Source organism: Nerophis ophidion, linkage group LG13, assembly GCF_033978795.1.
Source record: "Nerophis ophidion isolate RoL-2023_Sa linkage group LG13, RoL_Noph_v1.0, whole genome shotgun sequence".
Classification (NCBI taxonomy): domain Eukaryota; kingdom Metazoa; phylum Chordata; class Actinopteri; order Syngnathiformes; family Syngnathidae; genus Nerophis; species Nerophis ophidion.
Genome location: NC_084623.1, coordinates 55,731,644 through 55,754,143, shown reverse-complemented (window position 1 = coordinate 55,754,143; position 22,500 = coordinate 55,731,644). Strand labels below are relative to the sequence as shown.

Sequence of the window (22,500 nt, the reverse complement as noted above, 5' to 3'; positions counted from 1 at the left end):
ATTTAATTATATGTAGTCAGCTAAATTTCTAGCACAAGACTTTAGCGTGCTAACATTTAAAAATGCGTAAACATTGAACGGTTAGCATACCAATTGGAAGTTGAAAAGTATCAAAATCTATGATTTTTAGGTTTAAATCATAAAATGAACTTAAAAGATAGTCTCAATCATTAGCATGCTACAATTAGCACACTTGTAAGATGGCACCAAGTATCAGAATCCACAAATTTCAGGTTTAGCTGATTAAAGTTGAGTAAAATTGTGCCCAACATGTTAGCATGCTAAAGTTAGCTCGCTAACATGTGAAAAATGAACGTACTTGCATGATAGCGTCAAGTGTCAAAATCCATGACTTTTACATTTAAATATATGTAGTCAGCTAAATTGCTAGCATAAGACTTTAGCGTGCTAACATTTAAAAGTGCGTAAACATTGAACGGTTAGCATACCTATTGGAAGTTGAGAAGTATCAAAATCTATGATTTTTAGGTTTAAATTATAAAATGAGCTTAAAAGATAGTCTCAATCATTAGCATGCTACAATTAGCACACTTGTAAGATGGCACCAAGTATCAGAATACACAAATTTCAGGTTTAGCTGATTAAAGTTGAGTAAAATTGTGCCCAACATGTTAGCATACTAAAGTTAGCTCGCTAACATGTGAAAAATGAACGTACTTGCATGATAGCGTCAAGTGTCAAAATCCATGACTTTTACATTTAATTATATGTAGTCAGCTAAATTTCTAGCACAAGACTTTAGCGTGCTAACATTTAAAAATGCGTAAACATTGAACGGTTAGCATACCTATTGGAAGTTGAAAAGTATCAAAATCTATGATTTTTAGGTTTAAATCATAAAATGAACTTAAAAGATAGTCTCAATCATTAGCATGCTACAATTAGCACACTTGTAAGATGGCACCAAGTATCAGAATCCACAAATTTCAGGTTTAGCTGATTAAAGCTGAGTAAAATTGTGCCCAACATGTTAGCATGCTAAAGTTAGCTCGCTAACATGTGAAAAATGAACGTACTTGCATGATAGCGTCAAGTGTCAAAATCCATAACTTTTACATTTAAATATATGTAGTCAGCTAAATTGCTAGCACAAGACTTTAGCGTGCTAACATTTAAAAATGCGTAAACATTGAACGGTTAGCATACCTATTGGAAGTTGAAAAGTATCAAAATCTATGATTTTTAGGTTTAAATCATAAAATGAACTTAAAAGATAGTCTCAATCATTAGCATGCTACAATTAGCACACTTGTAAGATGGCACCAAGTATCAGAATCTACAAATTTCAGGTTTAGCTGATTAAAGCTGAGTAAAATTGTGAGCAACATGTTAGCATGCTAAAGTTAGCTCGCTAACACGTGAAAAATGAACGTACTTGCATGATAGCGTCAAGTGTCAAAATCCATGACTTTTACATTTAATTATATGTAGTCAGCTAAATTTCTAGCATAAGACTTTAGCGTGCTAACATTTAAAAGTGCATAAACATTGAACGGTTAGCATAGCTATTGGAAGTTGAGAAGTATCAAAATCTATGATTTTTAGGTTCAAATCATAAAAGGAGCTTAAAAGATAGTCTCAATCATTAGCATGCTACAATTAGCACACTTGTAAGATGGCACCAAGTATCAGAATCCACAAATTTCAGGTTTAACTGATTAAAGTTGAGTAAAATTGTGCCTAACATGTTAGCATGCTAAAGTTAGCTCGCTAACATGTGAAAAATAAACGTACTTGCATGATAGCGTCAAGTGTCAAAATCCATGACTTTTACATTTAAATATATGTAGTCAGCTAAATTGCTAGCACAAGACTTTAGCGTGCTAACATTTAAAAATGCGTAAACATTGAACGGTTAGCATACCTATTGGAAGGTGAGAAGTATCAAAATCCATGATTTTTAGGTTTAAATCATAAAATGAGCTTAAAAGATAGTCTCAATCATTAGCATGCTACAATTAGCACACTTGTAAGATGGCACCAAGTATCAGAATCCACAAATTTCAGGTTTAGCTGATTAAAGCTGAGTAAAATTGTGCCCAACATGTTAGCATGCTAAAGTTAGCTCGCTAACACGTGAAAAATGAACGTATTTGCATGATAGCGTCAAGTGTCAAAATCCATGACTTTTACATTTAATTATATGTAGTCAGCTAAATTTCTAGCACAAGACTTTAGCGTGCTAACATTTAAAAATGCGTAAACACTGAACGGTTAGCATACCTATTGGAAGGTGAGAAGTATCAAAATCTATGATTTTTAGGTTTAAATTATAAAATGAGCTTAAAAGATAGTCTCAATCATTAGCATGCTACAATGAGCACACTTGTAAGATGGCACCAAGTATCAGAATCCACAAATTTCAGGTTTAACTGATTAAAGTTGAGTAAAATTGTGCCCAACATGTTAGCATGCTAAATTTAGCTCGCTAACATGTGAAAAATAAACGTACTTGCATGATAGCGTCAGTGTCAAAATCCATGACTTTTACATTTAAATATATGTAGTCAGCTAAATTGCTAGCATAAGACTTTAGCGTGCTAACATTTAAAAATGCGTAAACATTGAACGGTTAGCATACCTATTGGAAGGTGAGAAGTATCAAAATCCATGATTTTTAGGTTTAAATCATAAAATGAACTTAAAAGATAGTCTCAATCATTAGCATGCTACAATTAGCACACTTGTAAGATGGCACCAAGTATCAGAATCCACAAATTTCAGGTTTAGCTGATTAAAGCTGAGTAAAATTGTGCCCAACATGTTAGCATGCTGAAGTTAGCTCGCTAACATGTGAAAAATAAACATACTTGCATGATAGCGTCAAGTGTCAAAATCCATGACTTTTACATTTAAATATATGTAGTCAGCTAAATTGCTAGCACAAGACTTTAGTGTGCTAACATTTAAAAGAGCGTAAACATTGAATGGTTAGCATACCTATTGGAAGTTGAGAAGTATCAAAATCTATGATTTTTAGGTATAAATCATAAAATGAACTTAAAAGATAGTCTCAATCATTAGCATGCTACAATTAGCACACTTGTAAGATGGCACCAAGTATCAGAATCCACAAATTTCAGGTTTAGCTGATTAAAGTTGAGTAAAATTGTGCCCAACATGTTAGCATGCTAAAGTTAGCTCGCTAACATGTGAAAAATAAACGTACTTGCATGATAGCGTCAAGAGTCAAAATCCATGACTTTTACATTTGAATATATGTAGTCAGCTAAATTGCTAGCACAAGACTTTAGCGTGCTAACATTTAAAAATGCGTAAACATTGAACGGTTAGCATACCTATTGGAAGTTGAGAAGTATCAAAATCTATGATTTTTAGGTTTAAATTATAAAATGAGCTTAAAAGATAGTTTCAATCATTAGCATGCTACAATTAGCACACTTGTAAGATGGCACCAAGTATCAGAATCCACAAATTTCAGGTTTAACTGATTAAAGTTGAGTAAAATTGTGCCCAACATGTTAGCATACTAAAGTTAGCTCGCTAACATGTGAAAAATGAACGTACTTGCATGATAGCGTCAAGTGTCAAAATCCATGACTTTTACATTTAATTATATGTAGTCAGCTAAATTTCTAGCATAAGACTTTAGCGTGCTAACATTTAAAAGTGCATAAACATTGAACGGTTAGCATACCTATTGGAAGTTGAGAAGTATCAAAATCTATGATTTTTAGGTTTAAATTATAAAATGAGCTTAAAAGATAGTCTCAATCATTAGCATGCTACAATTAGCACACTTGTAAGATGGCACCAAGTATCAGAATCCACAAATTTCAGGTTTAACTGATTAAAGTTGAGTAAAATTGTGCCCAACATGTTAGCATGCTAAAGTTAGCTCGTTAACATGTGAAAAATGAACGTACTTGCATGATAGCGTCAAGCGTCAAAATCCATGACTTTTACATTTAAATATATGTAGTCAGCTAAATTGCTAGCATAAGACTTTAGCGTGCTAACATTTAAAAGTGCATAAACATTGAATGGTTAGCATACCTATTGGAAGTTGAGAAGTATCAAAATCTATGATTTTTAGGTATAAATCATAAAATGAACTTAAAAGATAGTCTCAATCATTAGCATGCTACAATTAGCACACTTGTAAGATGGCACCAAGTATCAGAATCCACAAATTTCAGGTTTAGCTGATTAAAGTTGAGTAAAATTGTGCCCAACATGTTAGCATGCTAAAGTTAGCTCGCTAACATGTGAAAAATAAACGTACTTGCATGATAGCGTCAAGTGTCAAAATCCATGACTTTTACATTTAAATATATGTAGTCAGCTAAATTGCTAGCACAAGACTTTAGCGTGCTAACATTTAAAAGTGCGTAAACATTGAACGGTTAGCATACCTATTGGAAGGTGAGAAGTATCAAAATCTATGATTTTTAGGTTTAAATTATAAAATGAGCTTAAAAGATAGTCTCAATCATTAGCATGCTACAATTAGCACACTTGTAAGATGGCACCAAGTATCAGAATCCACAAATTTCAGGTTTAACTGATTAAAGCTGAGTAAAATTGTGCCCAACATGTTAGCATGCTAAAGTTAGCTCGCTAACATGTGAAAAATGAACGTACTTGCATGATAGCGTCAGTGTCAAAATCCATGACTTTTACATTTAAATATATGTAGTCATCTAAATTGCTAGCATAAGACTTTAGCGTGCTAACATTTAAAAGTGCGTAAACATTGAACGGTTAGCATACCTATTGGAAGTTGAGAAGTATCAAAATCTATGATTTTTAGGTTTAAATTATAAAATGAGCTTAAAAGATAGTCTCAATCATTAGCATGCTACAATTAGCACACTTGTAAGATGGCACCAAGTATCAGAATCCACAAATTGCAGGTTTAGCTGATTAAAGTTGAGTAAAATTGTGCCCAACGTGTTAGCATGCTAAAGTTAGCTCGCTAACAAGTGAAAAATGAACGTACTTGCATGATAGCGTCAAGCGTCAAAATCCATGACTTTTACATTTAAATATATGTAGTCATCTAAATTGCTAGCATAAGACTTTAGCGTGCTAACATTTAAAAATGCGTAAACATTGAACGGTTAGCATACCTATTGGAAGTTGAGAAGTATCAAAATCTATGATTTTTAGGTTTAAATCATAAAATGAACTTAAAAGATAGTCTCAATCATTAGCATGCTACAATTAGCACACTTGTAAGATGGCACCAAGTATCAGAATCCACAAATTTCAGGTTTAGCTGATTAAAGTTGAGTAAAATTGTGCCCAACATGTTAGCATGCTAAAGTTAGCTCGCTAACATGTGAAAAATGAACGTACTTGCATGATAGCGTCAAGTGTCAAAATCCATGACTTTTACATTTAATTATATGTAGTCAGCTAAATTTCTAGCACAAGACTTTAGCGTCTTAACATTTAAAAATGCGTAAACATTGAATGGTTAGCATACCTATTGGAAGGTGAGAAGTATCAAAATCCATGATTTTTAGGTTTAAATAATAAAATGAGCTTAAAAGATAGTCTCAATCATTAGCATGCTACAATTAGCACACTTGTAAGATGGCACCAAGTATCAGAATCCACAAATTTCAGGTTTAGCTGATTAAAGTTGAGTAAAATTGTGCCCAACATGTTAGCATGCTAAAGTTAGCTCGTTAACATGTGAAAAATAAACGTACTTGCATGATAGCGTCAAGCGTCAAAATCCATGACTTTTACATTTAAATATATGTAGTCAGCTAAATTGCTAGCATAAGACTTTAGCGTGCTAACATTTAAAAATGCGTAAACACTGAACGGTTAGCATACCTATTGGAAGTTGAGAAGTATCAAAATCTATGATTTTTAGGTTTAAATTATAAAATGAACTTAAAAGATAGTCTCAATCATTAGCATGCTACAATTAGCACACTTGTAAGATGGCACCAAGTATCAGAATCCACAAATTTCAGGTTTAGCTGATTAAAGTTGAGTAAAATTGTGCCCAACATGTTAGCATGCTAAAGTTAGCTCGCTAACATGTGAAAAATAAACGTACTTGCATGATAGCGTCAAGTGTCAAAATCCATGACTTTTACATTTAAATATATGTAGTCAGCTAAATTGCTAGCACAAGACTTTAGCGTGCTAACATTTAAAAATGCGTAAACATTGAACGGTTAGCATACCTATTGGAAGTTGAGAAGTATCAAAATCTATGATTTTTAGGTTTAAATTATAAAATGAGCTTAAAAGATAGTCTCAATCATTAGCATGCTACAATTAGCACACTTGTAAGATGGCACCAAGTATCAGAATACACAAATTTCAGGTTTAGCTGATTAAAGTTGAGTAAAATTGTGCCCAACATGTTAGCATGCTAAAGTTAGCTCGCTAACATGTGAAAAATAAACGTACTTGCATGATAGCGTCAAGTGTCAAAATCCATGACTTTTACATTTAAATATATGTAGTCAGCTAAATTGCTAGCACAAGACTTTAGCGTGCTAACATTTAAAAATGCGTAAACATTGAACGGTTAGCATACCTATTGGAAGTTGAGAAGTATCAAAATCTATGATTTTTAGGTTTAAATTATAAAATGAGCTTAAAAGATAGTCTCAATCATTAGCATGCTACAATTAGCACACTTGTAAGATGGCACCAAGTATCAGAATACACAAATTTCAGGTTTAGCTGATTAAAGTTGAGTAAAATTGTGCCCAACATGTTAGCATGCTAAAGTTAGCTCGCTAACATGTGAAAAATGAACGTACTTGCATGATAGCGTCAAGTGTCAAAATCCATGACTTTTACATTTAAATATATGTAGTCAGCTAAATTGCTAGCACAAGACTTTAGCGTGCTAACATTTAAAAATGCGTAAACATTGAACGGTTAGCATACCTATTGGAAGGTGAGAAGTATCAAAATCTATGATTTTTAGGTATAAATCATAAAATGAACTTAAAAGATAGTCTCAATCATTAGCATGCTACAATTAGCACACTTGTAAGATGGCACCAAGTATCAGAATCCACAAATTTCAGGTTTAGCTGATTAAAGTTGAGTAAAATTGTGCCCAACATGTTAGCATGCTAAAGTTAGCTCGCTAACATGTGAAAAATGAACGTACTTGCATGATAGCGTCAGTGTCAAAATCCATGACTTTTACATTTAAATATATGTAGTCAGCTAAATTGCTAGCACAAGACTTTAGCGTGCTAACATTTAAAAATGCGTAAACATTGAACGGTTAGCATACCTATTGGAAGTTGAGAAGTATCAAAATCTATGATTTTTAGGTTTAAATTATAAAATGAGCTTAAAAGATAGTCTCAATCATTAGCATGCTACAATTAGCATTAGGACATATAGTATGCGCCTGCCTTGAATTACCGCCGGGTCAAACTTGTGACGTCACAAGTGACACTTCCCCTGTCATCATTTTCAAAATGGAGGAGGCTGATTTCAATAAATTGAAATCGCATAAAAGGGAAGAATATTAAAAGCTATTCAGTAGGATTTAAGGTTCAAGCTTACATCACACTCAAATTTTTAAATGCATGCCTTTGGTAAGTGCCGGAGTGAGGAGCGGTTTTAAAATATTTAGCGCATGCTTACTTTTACCGCATGCCTTTGGTAAGCGCAGGAGTGAGAAGAGGTTTTAAATTAATTAGCGCAATTCAAGGAAATACGGTACTTGTGAGATGGCACCAAGCAGGGGCGTCACTAGGCCTATTTTAGGGGGGCTGGAGCCCCCCTAAATAATTTGGCGTTTTACTTTATTTATTTATTTATTTATTTTTTACAAATACATGCCAAAATATTCATTTTAAAGTGGCCCAAATAAGAGTCTAAAATAAATAATCATATCTCCTGTCAGTATTGACTCAGTTTCCCCTCACTTCAGGTACAGAGCCCCCTTTCGTGCATCGCTATCCAATCCATTCCACTTCTTCACGTCGCTTCCTGTTTGGAGTTCGCGCTCGTCCGACTGTCCAGTTTAACCATCAATGGATGTCCGCTAATTTTTAGCAACTTAACGCCCAAAAAACGGAAATGCCGATTATCGGTCCTGCTAGACACCGACCTCTATTTAATAATACAACTGTAACATTTGACAACCAAATAATAAAACAAGGTGACTCGGTCCTGGTCGTGGAACTGTGGACCAGCTCTATACTCTCGGCAGGGTTCTTGAGGGTGCATGGGAGTTTGCCCAACCAGTCTACATGTGCTTTGTGGACTTGGAGAAGGCATTGGACCGTGTCCCTCGGGAAGTCCTGTGGGGAGTGCTCAGAGAGTATGGGGTATCGGACTGTCTTATTGTGGCGGTCCGCTTCCTGTACGATCAGTGCCAGAGCTTGGTCCGCATTGCCGGCAGTAAGTCGGACACGTTTCCAGTGAGGGTTGGACTCCGCCAAGTCTGTCCTTTGTCACCGATTCTGTTCATAACTTTTATGGACAGAATTTCTAGGCGCAGTCAAGGCGTTGAGGGGTTCTGGTTTGGTGGCCACGGGATTAGGTCTCTGCTTTTTGCAGATGATGTGGTCCTGATGGCTTCATCTGACCGGGATCTTCAGCTCTCACTGGATCGGTTCGCAGCCGAGTGTGAAGCGACCGGAATGAGAATCGGCACCTCCAAGTCCGAGTCCATGGTTCTCGCCCGGAAAAGGGTGGAGTGCCATCTCCGGGTTGGGGAGGAGACCCTGCCCCAAGTGGAGGAGTTCAAGTACCTGGGAGTCTTGTTCACGAGTGAGGGAAGAGTGGATGGTGAGATCGACAGGCGGATCGGTGCGGCGTCTTCAGTAATGCGGACGTTGTATCGATCCGTTGTGGTGAAGAAGGAGCTGAGCCGGAAGGCAAAGCTCTCAATTTACCGGTCGATCTACGTTCCCATCCTCACCTATGGTCATGAGCTTTGGGTCATGACCGAAAGGATAAGATCACGGGTACAAGCGGCCCAAATGAGTTTGGGTCTCTCCCTTAGAGATAGGGTGAGAAGCTCTGCCATCCGGGAGGAACTCAAAGTAAAGCCGCTGCTCCTTCACATGGAGAGGAGCCAGATGAGGTGGTTCGGGCATCTGGTCAGGATGCCACCCGAACGCCTCCCTAGGGAGGTGTTTAGGGCACGTCCAACCGGTAGGAGGCCACGGGGAAGACCCAGGACACGTTGGGAAGACTATGTCTCCCGGCTGGCCTGGGAACGCCTCGGGATCCCCCGGGAAGAGCTAGACGAAGTGGCTGGGGAGAGGGAAGTCTGGGCTTCCCTGCTTAGGCTGCTGCCCCCGCGACCCGACCTCGGATAAGCGGAAGAAGATGGATGGATGGATGGATGGACACGGTAAAGAATCTGGGTATTATCTTGGACCCAACTCTCTCCTTTGAGTCACACATTAAAAGCGTTACTAAAACGGCCTTCTTTCATCTCCGTAATATCGCTAAAATTCGCTCCATTCTGTCCACTAAAGACGCTGAGATCATTATCCATGCGTTTGTTACGTCTCGTCTCGATTACTGTAACGTATTATATTCGGGTCTCCCCATGTCTAGCATTAAAAGATTACAGTTGGTACAAAATGCGGCTGCTAGACTTTTGACAAGAACAAGAAAGTTTGATCACATTACGCCTGTACTGGCTTCCTGTGCACTTAAGATGTGACTTTAAGGTTTTACTACTTACGTATAAAATACTACACGGTCTAGCTTGCCGGTTGTATTGTACCATATGTCCCAGCAAGAAATCTGCGTTCAAAGGACTCCGGCTTGTTAGTGATTCCCAAAGCCCCAAAAAAAGTCTGCGGGCTATAGAGCGTTTTCCGTTCGGGCTCCAGTACTCTGGAATGCCCTCCCGGTAACAGTTCGAGATGCCACCTCAGTAGAAGCATTTAAGTCTCACCTTAAAACTCATCTGTATACTCTAGCCTTTAAATAGACTCCCTTTTTAGACCAGTTGATCTGCCGTTTCTTTTCTTTTTCTCCTATGTCCCACTCTCCCTTGTGGAGGGGGTCCGGTCCGATGGCCATGGATGAAGTACTGGCTGTCCAGAGTCGGGACTCAGGATGGACCGCTCGTCCAGAGTCGGGACCCAGGATGGACCGCTCGTCCAGAGTCGGGACCCAGGATGGACCGCTCGTCCAGAGTCGGGACCCAGGATGGACCGCTCGTCCAGAGTCGGGACCCAGGATGGACCGCTCGTCCAGAGTCGGGACCCAGGATGGACCGCACGTCCAGAGTCGGGACCCAGGATGGACCGCTCGTCCAGAGTCGGGACCCAGGATGGACCGCTCGTCCAGAGTCGGGACCCAGGATGGACCGCTCGTCCAGAGTCGGGACCCAGGATGGACCGCTCGTCCAGAGTCGGGACCCAGGATGGACCGCTCGTCCAGAGTCGGGACCCAGGATGGACCGCTCGTCCAGAGTCGGGACCCAGGATGGACCGCTCGTCCAGAGTCGGGACCCAGGATGGACCGCTCGTCCAGAGTCGGGACCCAGGATGGACCGCTCGTCCAGAGTCGGGACCCAGGATGGACCGCTCGTCCAGAGTCGGGACCCAGGATGGACCGCTCGTCCAGAGTCGGGACCCAGGATGGACCGCTCGTCCAGAGTCGGGACCCAGGATGGACCGCACGTCCAGAGTCGGGACCCAGGATGGGCCGCTCGTCCAGAGTCGGGACCCAGGATGGACCGCTCGTCCAGAGTCGGGACCCAGGATGGACCGCTCGTCCAGAGTCGGGACCCAGGATGGACCGCTCGTCCAGAGTCGGGACCCAGGATGGACCGCACGTCCAGAGTCGGGACCCAGGATGGACCGCTCGTCCAGAGTCGGGACCCAGGATGGACCGCTCGTCCAGAGTCGGGACCCAGGATGGACCGCTCGTCCAGAGTCGGGACCCAGGATGGACCGCTCGTCCAGAGTCGGGACCCAGGATGGACCGCTCGTCCAGAGTCGGGACCCAGGATGGACCGCTCGTCCAGAGTCGGGACCCAGGATGGACCGCACGTCCAGAGTCGGGACCCAGGATGGACCGCTCGTCCAGAGTCGGGACCCAGGATGGACCGCTCGTCCAGAGTCGGGACCCAGGATGGACCGCACGTCCAGAGTCGGGACCCAGGATGGACCGCTCGTCCAGAGTCGGGACCCAGGATGGACCGCTCGTCCAGAGTCGGGACCCAGGATGGACCGCTCGTCCAGAGTCGGGACCCAGGATGGACCGCTCGTCCAGAGTCGGGACCCAGGATGGACCGCTCGTCCAGAGTCGGGACCCAGGATGGACCGCTCGTCCAGAGTCGGGACCCAGGATGGACCGCTCGTCCAGAGTCGGGACCCAGGATGGACCGCTCGTCCAGAGTCGGGACCCAGGATGGACCGCTCGTCCAGAGTCGGGACCCAGGATGGACCGCTCGTCCAGAGTCGGGACCCAGGATGGACCGCTCGTCCAGAGTCGGGACCCAGGATGGACCGCTCGTCCAGAGTCGGGACCCAGGATGGACCGCTCGTCCAGAGTCGGGACCCAGGATGGACCGCACGTCCAGAGTCGGGACCCAGGATGGACCGCACGTCCAGAGTCGGGACCCAGGATGGACCGCTCGTCCAGAGTTTGGACCCAGGATGGACCGCACGTCCATAGTCGGGACCCAGGATGGACCGCACGTCCATAGTCGGGACCCAGGATGGACCGCACGTCCAGAGTCGGGACCCAGGATGGACCGCTCGTCCAGAGTCGGGACCCAGGATGGACCGCTCGTCCAGAGTCGGGACCCAGGATGGACCGCACGTCCAGAGTCGGGACCCAGGATGGACCGCACGTCCAGAGTCGGGACCCAGGATGGACCGCACGTCTGTGTATCGGCTGGGGACATCTCTGCTCTGATGATCCGCCTCCGCTTGGGATGGTTTCCTGCTGGCTACGCTGTGAACGGGACTCTCGCGACTGTGTTGGATCCACTATGGATTGAACTTTAACAGTATCATGTTAGACCCGCTCGACATCCATTGCTTTCGTCCTCTCCAAGGTTCTCATAGTCATCATTGTCACCGACGTCCCACTGGGTGTGAGTTTTCCTTGCCCTTGTGTGGGCCTACCGAGGATGTCGTGGTGGTTTGTGCAGCCCTTTGAGACACTAGTGATTCAGGGCTATATAAGTAAACATTGATTGATTGATTGATTGATCCTCTAGTATACCTTTAAGTCTTTGCAGTTTGTGAAGTTTTGTGCTAGTGCGTTAAGTTCACTCGCATCCTGTGCATCTCCTGGGGGCTAAGCCCCCCCTGTCCTTAAAAAGTAGTGACGCCCCTGGCACCAAGTGTCAAAATCCATGAATTTTAGGTTAAAATGAATATAATTATCTACGAGCATAGAACATTAGCATATAAATCAATGATTATAAAGCTGAACACAGTTTTTATACATTTTGAAGTTAAGCAATACAGATGTTCGTAAAGAAAGAAGTTTATATTCATTTGAGTTAAACCGGAAATACTTTTATTTTGGAAAAATATTAATGTTAAACATTCATGTTTTTGCCTTCGACGTTGATGCGAAACAAAAACTCTAGTCTGTTACTTCCCGTTATTTCTTCCGCAGAAATGAAAGTGAAACCTAACTTCAAAATCAATCAATGTTTATTTATATAGCTCTAAATCAAAAGTGTCTCAAAGGGCTGCACAAACCACAAGGACATCCTCGGTACAGAGCCCACATAAGGGCAAGGAAAAACTCACCCCAGTGTTACGTCGGTGACAGTGACTATGAGAAACCTTGGAGAGGATCGCATAAAATCCATGAATTTTAGGTTAAAAGGAATATAAATATCTACGAGCATAGAACATTAGCATATAAATCAATGACTATAAAGCTGAACACAGTTTTTATACATTTTGAAGTTGAGCAATACAGATGTTCGTAAAGAAAGATGTTTATATTCATTTGAGTTAAACCGGAAATACTTTTATTTTGGAAAAATATTAATGTTAAACATTCAATTCATGTTTTTGCCTTCGACGTTGATGCGAAACAGAAACTCAGGTCTGTTACTTCCCGTTATTTCTTCCGCGGAAATGAAAGTGAAACCTAACTTCAAAATCCATGAATTTTAGGTTAAAATTAATATAAATATCTACGAGCATAGAACATTAGCATATAAATCAATGATTATAAAGCTGAACACAGTTTTTATACATTTTGAAGTTGAGCAATACACATGTTCGTAAAGAAAGATGTTTGTATTCATTTGAGTTAAACCGGAAATACTTTTATTTTGGAAAAATATTAATGTTAAACATTCATGTTTTTGCCTTCGACGTTGATGCAAACAAAAACTCTAGTCTGTTACTTCCCGTTATTTCTTCCGCAGAAATGAAAGTGAAACCTAACTTCAAAATCAATCAATGTTTATTTATATAGCTCTAAATCAAAAGTGTCTCAAAGGGCTGCACAAACCACAAGGACATCCTCGGTACAGAGCCCACATAAGGGCAAGGAAAAACTCACCCCAGTGTTACGTCGGTGACAGTGACTATGAGAAACCTTGGAGAGGATCGCATAAAATCCATGAATTTTAGGTTAAAAGGAATATAAATATCTACGAGCATAGAACATTAGCATATAAATCAATGACTATAAAGCTGAACACAGTTTTTATACATTTTGAAGTTGAGCAATACAGATGTTCGTAAAGAAAGATGTTTATATTCATTTGAGTTAAACCGGAAATACTTTTATTTTGGAAAAATATTAATGTTAAACATTCATGTTTTTGCCTTCGACGTTGATGCAAACAAAAACTCTAGTCTGTTACTTCCCGTTATTTCTTTCATGAGAAATGGAAGTGAAAGCTAACTTCAAAATCAATCAATGTTTATTTATATAGCCCTAAATCAAAAGTGTCTCAAAGGGCTGCACAAACCACAAGGACATCCTCGGTACAGAGCCCACATAAGGGCAAGGAAAAACTCACCCCAGTGTTACGTCGGTGACAGTGACTATGAGAAACCTTGGAGAGGATCGCATAAAATCCATGAATTTTAGGTTAAAATGAATATAATTATCTACGAGCATAGAACATTAGCATATAAATCAATGATTATAAAGCTGAACACAGTTTTTATACATTTTGAAGTTAAGCAATACAGGTGTTCGTAAAGAAAGATGTTTATATTCATTTGAGTTAAACCGGAAATACTTTTATTTTGGAAAAATATTAATGTTAAACATTCATGTTTTTGCCTTCAACGTTGATGCAAAACAGAAACTCAAGTCAGTTACTTCCCGTTATTTCTTCCGCGGAAATGAAAGTGAAACCTAACTTCAAAATCCATGAATTTTAGGTTAATAGGAATATAATTATCTACGAGCATAGAACATTAGCATATAAATCAATGATTATAAAGCTGAACACAGTTTTTATACATGTTGAAGTTGAGCAATACACATGTTCGTAAAAAAAGATGTTTGTATTCATTTGAGTTAAACCGGAAATACTTTTATTTTGGAAAAATATTAATGTTAAACATTCATGTTTTTGCCTTCGACGTTGATGCAAACAAAAACTCAAGTATGTTACTTCCCGTTATTTCTTCCTCGGAAATGGAAGTGAAACCTAACTTGGAGCGCACTAGAGGAATTAAGCGTCAAATACGTCAATAAAGCCTTAAGGACTTTGTTTGTTTACCTGCTTTTTCATTATTCGAAGTCCTCCGTCCAAGTTGTCGCCTGGAGTTGCTTCCATGCGATAAAAGTGTCCCATCCTCCCGCAGGAGTACAACGTGTTGCTCCCCGCAGACAACCTTGACGACGTCACGAGGGACTGTCCACGACACGGGGGTTGAAGACGCCTTGGGACCGAAGACTCCACGGCTGCTTTCCCCCCAGAACCACATCCGCGACATCGTGCTGCTTACAACCTGGATGGAATGATGCGTTCACGGCCTCCTCCCGCGCCTTTTATATGGATGCATGTTGCCTTCAGGCGCTGTGGGAGATACTACTGTCGCCACCGAGTTTGATTGATTGATACTTTGAGGGAGCGAAAACAACTTCACGCATTTTTAATTAGAAATGTCATCATTTTGTGCGCAATCTTTTTGTGACAGACGTTTAAAAACATGCCAACTTATGCATGCTAACTTCATTTTTGCCATTTTAGCAGTCACACATACCTTACAGTCATAACTTGGTACATGACACATTTTTTTAGCCCTTTTCTCAGCTGTACACCTTACAGTCATAACTTGGTATGTGACACATGCCAACATTAGCATGCTAACCTTTTTTTTTAGTCATTTTCACAAGCACACACCTTATAGTCATAACTTGGTATGTGACACATGCTAACATTAGCATGCTAACCTTTTTTTTTAGCCATTTTCACAAGCACACACCTTATAGTCATAACTTGGTATGTGACACATGCTAACATTAGCATGCTAACCTTTTAAAAAAAATGTTTAGCCATTTTAGCAGTCACACACCTTATAGTCATTAAACTTGTTACATGACACATTTTTTTAGCCCTTTTCTCAGCTGTACACCTTACAGTCATAACTTGCTATGTGACACATGCCAACATTAGCATGCTAACCTTTTTTTTAGTCATTTTCACATCGTACACCTTACAGTCATAACTTGCTATGTGACACATGCTAAAATTAGCATGCTAACCTTTTTTTTAACCATTTTCACAGGCACACACCTTGCAGTCATAATTTGGTATGTGACACATGCTAACATTAGCATGCTAACCTTTTTTTTTTTTAGCCATTTTCACAAGCACACACCTTACAGTCATAACTTGGTAAGTGACACATGCTAACCTTTTAAAAAAAATGTTTAGCCATTTTAGCAGTCACACACCTTATAGTCATTAAACTTGTTACATGACACATTTTTTTAGCCCTTTTCTCAGCTGTACACCTTACAGTCATAACTTGGTCCATGACACATGCCAACATTAGCATGCTAACCTTTTTTTTAGTCATTTTCACATCCTACACCTTACAGTCATAACTTGCTATGTGACACATTTTTTAACCATTTTTACAGGCACACACCTTACAGTCATAACTTGGTATGTGACCAATGCTAACATGAACATGCTAACCTTTTTTTTGCCATTTTCACAGGCACACACCTTACAGTCATAACTTGGTCCGTGACACATGCCAACGTTTGCATGCTAACAATAGCATGCTAAATTTTTTCAGCCACTTTCACCGGCACACACCTTACAGTCATAACTTGGTATGTGACACATGCTAACATTAACATGCTAACTTTTTTTTGCCATTTTCACAGGCACACACCTTACAATCATAACTTGGTATGTGACACATGTTAACATTAGCATGCTAACTTTTTATTTTACCATTTTCACAAGCACACACCTTATAGTCATAACTTGGTATGTGACACATGCTAACATTAGCATGCTAACCTTTTAAAAATTGTTTTAGCCATTTTAGCAGTCACACACCTTATAGTCATTAAACTTGTTACATGACACATTTTTTTAGCCCTTTTCTCAGCTGTACACCTTAGTCATAACTTGGTATGTGATACATGCTAACATTAGCATGCTAACTTTTTTTTTTAGCCATTTTCACAAGCACACACCTCACAGTCATAACTTGGTATGTGACACATGCTAACATTAGCATGCTAACTTTTTTTTTTGCCATTTTAGCAGTCACACACCTTACAGTCATTAAACTTGGTACATGACACGATTTTTTAGCCCTTTTCTCAGCTGTACACCTTACAGTCATAACTTAGTACGTGACACATGCTAACAATAGCGTGCTAACCTTTTTTTAGCCATTTTCACAGGCACACACCTTACAGTCATAACTTGGTATGTGACACATGCTAACATTAGCATGCTAACTTTTTTTTGTTGTTGCCATTTTTGCAGTCACACACCTTACAGTCATTAAACTTGGTACATGACACATTTTTTTTTAGCCCTTTTCTCAGCTGTACACCTTACAGTCATAACTTAGTACGTGACACATGCTAACATTAGCATGCTAACTTTTTTTTTTTTTTTGCCATTTTAGCAGTCACACACCTTACAATCATTAAACTTGGTACATGACACATTTTTTTAGCCCTTTTCTCAGCTGTACACCTTACAGTCATAACTTGGTCCGTGACACATGCCAACGTTTGCATGCTAACATTAGCATGCTAACTACTTTTCAGCAATTTTCACAGGCACACACCTTACAGTCATAACTTGGTATGTGAAACATGCCAACGTATGCATGCTAACTTTTTTTCAGCCATTTTCACAGGCACACACCTTACAGTCATAACTCGGTATGTGACACATGCTAACATTAGCATGTTAACTTTTTTTTTTTTGGCCATTTTAGCAGTCACACACCTTACAGTCATTAAACTTGGTACATGACACTTTTTTTTAACCCTTTTCTCAGTTGTACACCTTACAGTCATAACTTGGTACGTGAAACATGCCAACATATGCTTGCTAACTTTTTTTCAGCCATTTTCACAGGCACACACCTAACAGTCATAACTTGGTATGTGACACATGCTAACATTAGCATGCTAACTTTTTTTTTGCCATTTTAGCAGTCACACACCTCACAGTCATTAAACTTGGTACATGACACAATTTTTTAGCCCTTTTCTCAGCTGTACACCTTACAGTCATAACTTGGTATGTGCCACATGCTTACATTAGCATGCTAACTTTTTTTTTTGCCATTTTTACAGGAACACACCTTACAGTCATAACTTGGTATGTGACCAATGCTAACCTTTTTTTAGCCATTTTCACAAGCACACATCTTACAGTCATAACTTGGTATGTGACACATGCTTACATTAGCATGCTAACTTTTTTTGCCATTTTAGCAGTCACACACCTTACAGTCATTAAACTTGGTACATGACACATTTTTTTAACCCTTTTCTCAGCTGTACACCTTAGTCATAACTTGGTATGTGACACATGCCAACGTTTGCATGTTAAAATTAGCATGCTAACTTTTTTTCAGCCATTTTTACAGGCACACACACCTTACAGTCATACCTTGGTATGTGACACAAGCTAACATTAGCATGCTAACTTTTTTTTGCCATTTTCACAGGCACACACCTTACAGTCATAACTTGGTATGTGACACATGCTAACATTAGCATGCTAACTTTTTTTTTTTTTTTTTTGCCATTTTAGCAGTCACATACCTTACAGTCATTAAACTTGGTACATGACACTTTTTTTTAGCCCTTGTCTCAGCTGTACACCTTACAGTCATGCTCATAAGTTTACATACCCAGGGAGAATTTATGATTTCTTGGCCATTCTTGAGAGAATATGAATGATAACCCAAAAACCTTTCTTCCACTCATGCTCAATGAGTGGAAGCTACAGTATCTATTGGCAAACAACTGTGTTTACTCTTTTTTAAATCAAAACGACAAAAGAAAGTACCCAAATGACCCTGATCAAAAGTCTACATACCCCAGTGAATTTGATCTGATGATCCAATCCTCACCTGTGACCTGTTTGTTTGTAATTAATGTGTGTGTATAAAAGGTCAGTGAGTTTTTGGGCTTCTGACAGGTTATTGTATCTTTCATCCGGTGCTGCACAGATGTTTCTGGATTCTGAGTCATTGGGAAGGCCAAATAAGTGTCAAAGGATCTGTGAGAAAAGGTAATTTAACTGCATAAAAAATATATCAAAGGAATTGATAATGCCAATCAGCAGTGTTCAGACGCTGATTAATAAGTAGAAAATGAGAGATTCAGGTAGACCAACAAATTTTTCAGCCACAACTGCCAGGAAAATTGTTCGAGATGCAAAGAAAAATCCACAAATAACTTCAACTGAAATACAGGACTCTCTGAAAAATTGTGGTGTGGCTGTTTCAAGACGCACAATACGGAGAAACTTGAAGAAAAGTGAAGTGAATTATATTTATATAGCGCTTTACATAGTGAAACCCAATATCTAAATTACATTTAAACCAGTGTGGGTGGTCACTGGGAGCAGGTGGGTAAAGTGTCTTGCCCAAGGACACAACGGCAGTGACTAGGATGGCGGAAGCGGGAATCGAACCTGCAGCCCTCAAGTTGCTGGATCGGCCACTCAACCAACCGAGCTATGCCGCCCAAAAATGGGCTGCATGGTCGAGTCGTCGGAGGACAGAAGAAATGACTCCAAATGACTTTGTTCCAGAAGTTTCGAAGCTAGTCTCTGTGCTTTTTGGTGTAACGCTGATTAATAAGTAGAAAATGAGGGATTCAGGTAGACCAGCAAATTTTTCAGCCACAACTGCCAGGAAAATTGTTCGAGATGCAAAGAAAAATCCACAAATAACTTCAACTGAAATACAGGACTCTCTGAAAAATTGTGGCGTGGCTGTTTCAAGACGCACAATACGGAGAAACTTGAAGAAAAGTTAAGTGAATTATATTTATATAGCGCTTTTCTCCAGTGACTCAAAGCGCTTTACATAGCGGAACCCAATATCTAAGTTACATTTAAACCAGTGTGGGTGGCACTGGGAGCAGGTGGGTAAAGTGTCTTACCCAAGGACACAACGGCAGTGACTAGGATGGCGGAAGCGGGAATCGAACCTGCAGCCCTCAAGTTGCTGGATCGGCCACTCAACCAACCGAGCTATGCCGCCCAAAAATGGGCTGCATGGTCGAGTCGTCAGAGGACAGAAGAAATGACTCCAAATGACTTTGTTCCAGAAGTTTCGAGGGCTTGTCTCTGTGCTTTTCGGCGTAATGTAAGCGGGATTCTCTGAGACATTTGCGCAGAAATGGCTTTCTGGTTCTCAAATGGGGGTTCTTGAAGGTACATTAAAATTTTTTTTAATATTCTAAAAATAGCAACAATTCAAAAATCCTTTGTAAGTCTATTTATTGGATAATACTTCAACAAAATATGAATGTAAGTTCATAAACTGTGAAAAGAAATGCAACAATGCAATATTCATTGCTGACAGCTAGATTTTTTGTGGACATGTTCCATAAATATTGTTTTTTTTTTTGTGAAGAAATGTTTAGAATGAAGTTGATGAATCCAGATGGATCTCTATTACGATCCCCAAAGAGGGGACTTTAAGTTGATGATTACTTCTATGTGTAGAAATCTTTATTTATAATAATTGAATCACTCGTTTATTTTTCAACAAGTTTTTAGTTGTTTTTTTTTCCAAATAGTTCAAGAAAGACCACTACAAATGAGCAATATTTTGCACTTTTATACAATTTAATCAATCAGAAACTAATGACATAGATCTCTTTTTTTCAACCAAAAATGCTTTGCTCTGATTAGGGGGTACTTGAATTAAAAAATTTTTCACAGGGGGTACATGACTGAAAAAAGTTTGAGAACCACTGTCTACACCAGGGGTAGGGAACCTATGGTTCTAGAACCAGATGTGGCTCTTTTGATGACTGCATCTTGGCTCTCGGATAAATCTTAGCTGACATTGCTTAACGCGATAATTATGACTAATTTCACAGTGCCAAAAATAACGTGCGAAATATAATACATTCTCATGCATTTAAATCAATCCATCCGTTTTCTACCGCACCTGTTCAAGAAGTCGCATTAATGGTAAGAAGTATTGTATGTCACGATGGAAGGCAGACGGACTACTCGGGACATGGCATTTAGGTAAAAACATGATTTAATTTAAACTAAAAAAAAAGATACTAACAAAAATCGCTCAGAGTGGAGGAAAACATGGGCTAAGGAACAAAGCTAACGCATAAACAGACTATCAAACAAAACTTACTTGGCATGGCATGAAGCACGAATCTATGGCAAGGCATGAAACAAGTCAGCACAGGGCGACTGACTGGCAAAGACGAGCTTAAATACCGCCTCTGATTAGTGCTCGGGAAGCAGAGACAGGTGGACAAAATGAGTAACCAAGGAAACCAGACAAGGGAGTGGAAAAAAAACAGGAACTTAAAGACTCCAAAGGACGAACAGCACATGGCCAAACAAAAACATGATCAACATTAATGGTTAGCTTCAGAATAACAATGTTATTAAAAAGAATAAGAGACTTATTATACTCTAAAAATGTTGGTCTTACTTAAAAATGCATGCATTTAGTTGTGTTCAGTGTTAAAAAATATTATATAGCTCGGTTGGTAGAGCGGCCGTGCCAGCAACTTGAGGGTTGCAGGTTCGATTCCCGCTTCCGCCACCTTAGTCACTGCCGTTGAGTCCTTGGGCAAGACACTTTACCCACCTGCTCCCAGTGCCACCCACACTGCTTTAAATGTAACTTAGATATTGGGTTTCACTATGTAAAGCGCTTTGAGTCACTAGAGATATAATTCACTTCACTTCACTTCACATATGGCTCTCACGGAAATACATTTTGAAATATTTGGCATTTATGGCTCTCTCAGCCAAAAAGGTTCCCGACCCCTGGTCTACACAGTGTGTGCGCGCTGCCGAACATGCTCCCCTGTTCGTAAAACCAGCAATGTCACCACGACGAGACGACGACGCGCCGTCATGCCCGTTAAAAAAAGCGGTTCTTTTTAGAGGCGGTTTAGTACCGAATATGATTCATTAGTATACCCGAACTGTTGAGTATTAAACTCTGCGACTGGGGTTTTTTGGATATTGACCACGTTGGGGTTCCGGTCAGAGAACACACGGTCATAATTTGGACTCTTCCAACTTTAATGGTGCATATTGGGTTATATTAGGTGCAGCTGGTATCTGTAAACCACAAACACCCATCAACATTTATATAATTTATCTAAACAACAATATTTATGTATATTATGCCTATAGATATGCTCTAAGTAAAGTACTAGAGACATAATATATTGCATTTTCACAATGGCACATGAACTAGCCACATTAGTAGCATCAATGCTATCCTAAACAGGGAGATGTTAGCTCGTAGCATTCTGACAACACAGCACTAATAATGTTAATAAAACACCAGTAAATGTTACACAAACACAGTGATGTCTATTAATAAACTAAATGATTCTTATATAATAATTAACATACTCACATCGTCAAGGACTAGAGCACCGATTAAACATAAGAGAGAAACAAGTCAGCACACATTAACACACGTCAAACGGGAAGCGGAAGTGACACCTACAGGAAGGAAGCGGAAGTGACACTGTCAAGAAATGCTTCAAAATAAATTATTTGAAACGTAATTAACATGGAGAATTCTTAACAGGAACTATATTAGTACCGGTACTATATTAGTACCGGTATACCGTACAACCCTAGAGTAATCATGTCTCATTATTCAATAAAAAAACAAAACAGTCTACTTCATCTTTTCCTTTATTTCATCGGACTTTCAATATGAAAAGCAACACATTTGTTCACAAAAGGTTCGTTTTTTTTCCAACGTTAAAAAAAGGACAATCGGGACAAAGCGCACGATGCGAGCGCACGACCGCGCCGACAAACCTGAGTAGGGTTTTTTTTTTTTTGTTTTTTTAAGTCCCGGT

At 39.8% G+C, this 22,500-nt stretch overlaps 2 protein-coding genes across 4 annotated transcripts in view; both read right to left on the bottom strand.

Moving 5' to 3' along the window:
* Positions 1-15,044, bottom strand: part of LOC133564755 (probable E3 ubiquitin-protein ligase HERC4) — a 61,986-nt gene extending 46,942 nt beyond the window's left edge. Inside the window, exon 1 of one of the 2 annotated variants that reach the window (XM_061919237.1) lies at positions 14,681-15,044. In XM_061919237.1, coding sequence (XP_061775221.1) covers positions 14,681-14,897 — 217 coding nt within the window. In that variant the 5' untranslated portion in view covers positions 14,898-15,044. The remainder of the gene's footprint in view (positions 1-14,680) is intronic. The other variant, XM_061919238.1, reaches the window with a different exon arrangement.
* Positions 15,045-22,312: 7,268 nt separating this feature from the next.
* The window catches only part of yif1b (Yip1 interacting factor homolog B (S. cerevisiae)), a 24,881-nt gene continuing 24,693 nt past the window's right edge, over positions 22,313-22,500 (bottom strand). For both annotated transcript variants that reach the window (XM_061919240.1, XM_061919239.1), the window contains exon 8: positions 22,313-22,500. This exon is cut by the window's right edge and continues 411 nt beyond it. The gene's annotated coding sequence lies outside the window, so the exon portion shown is untranslated.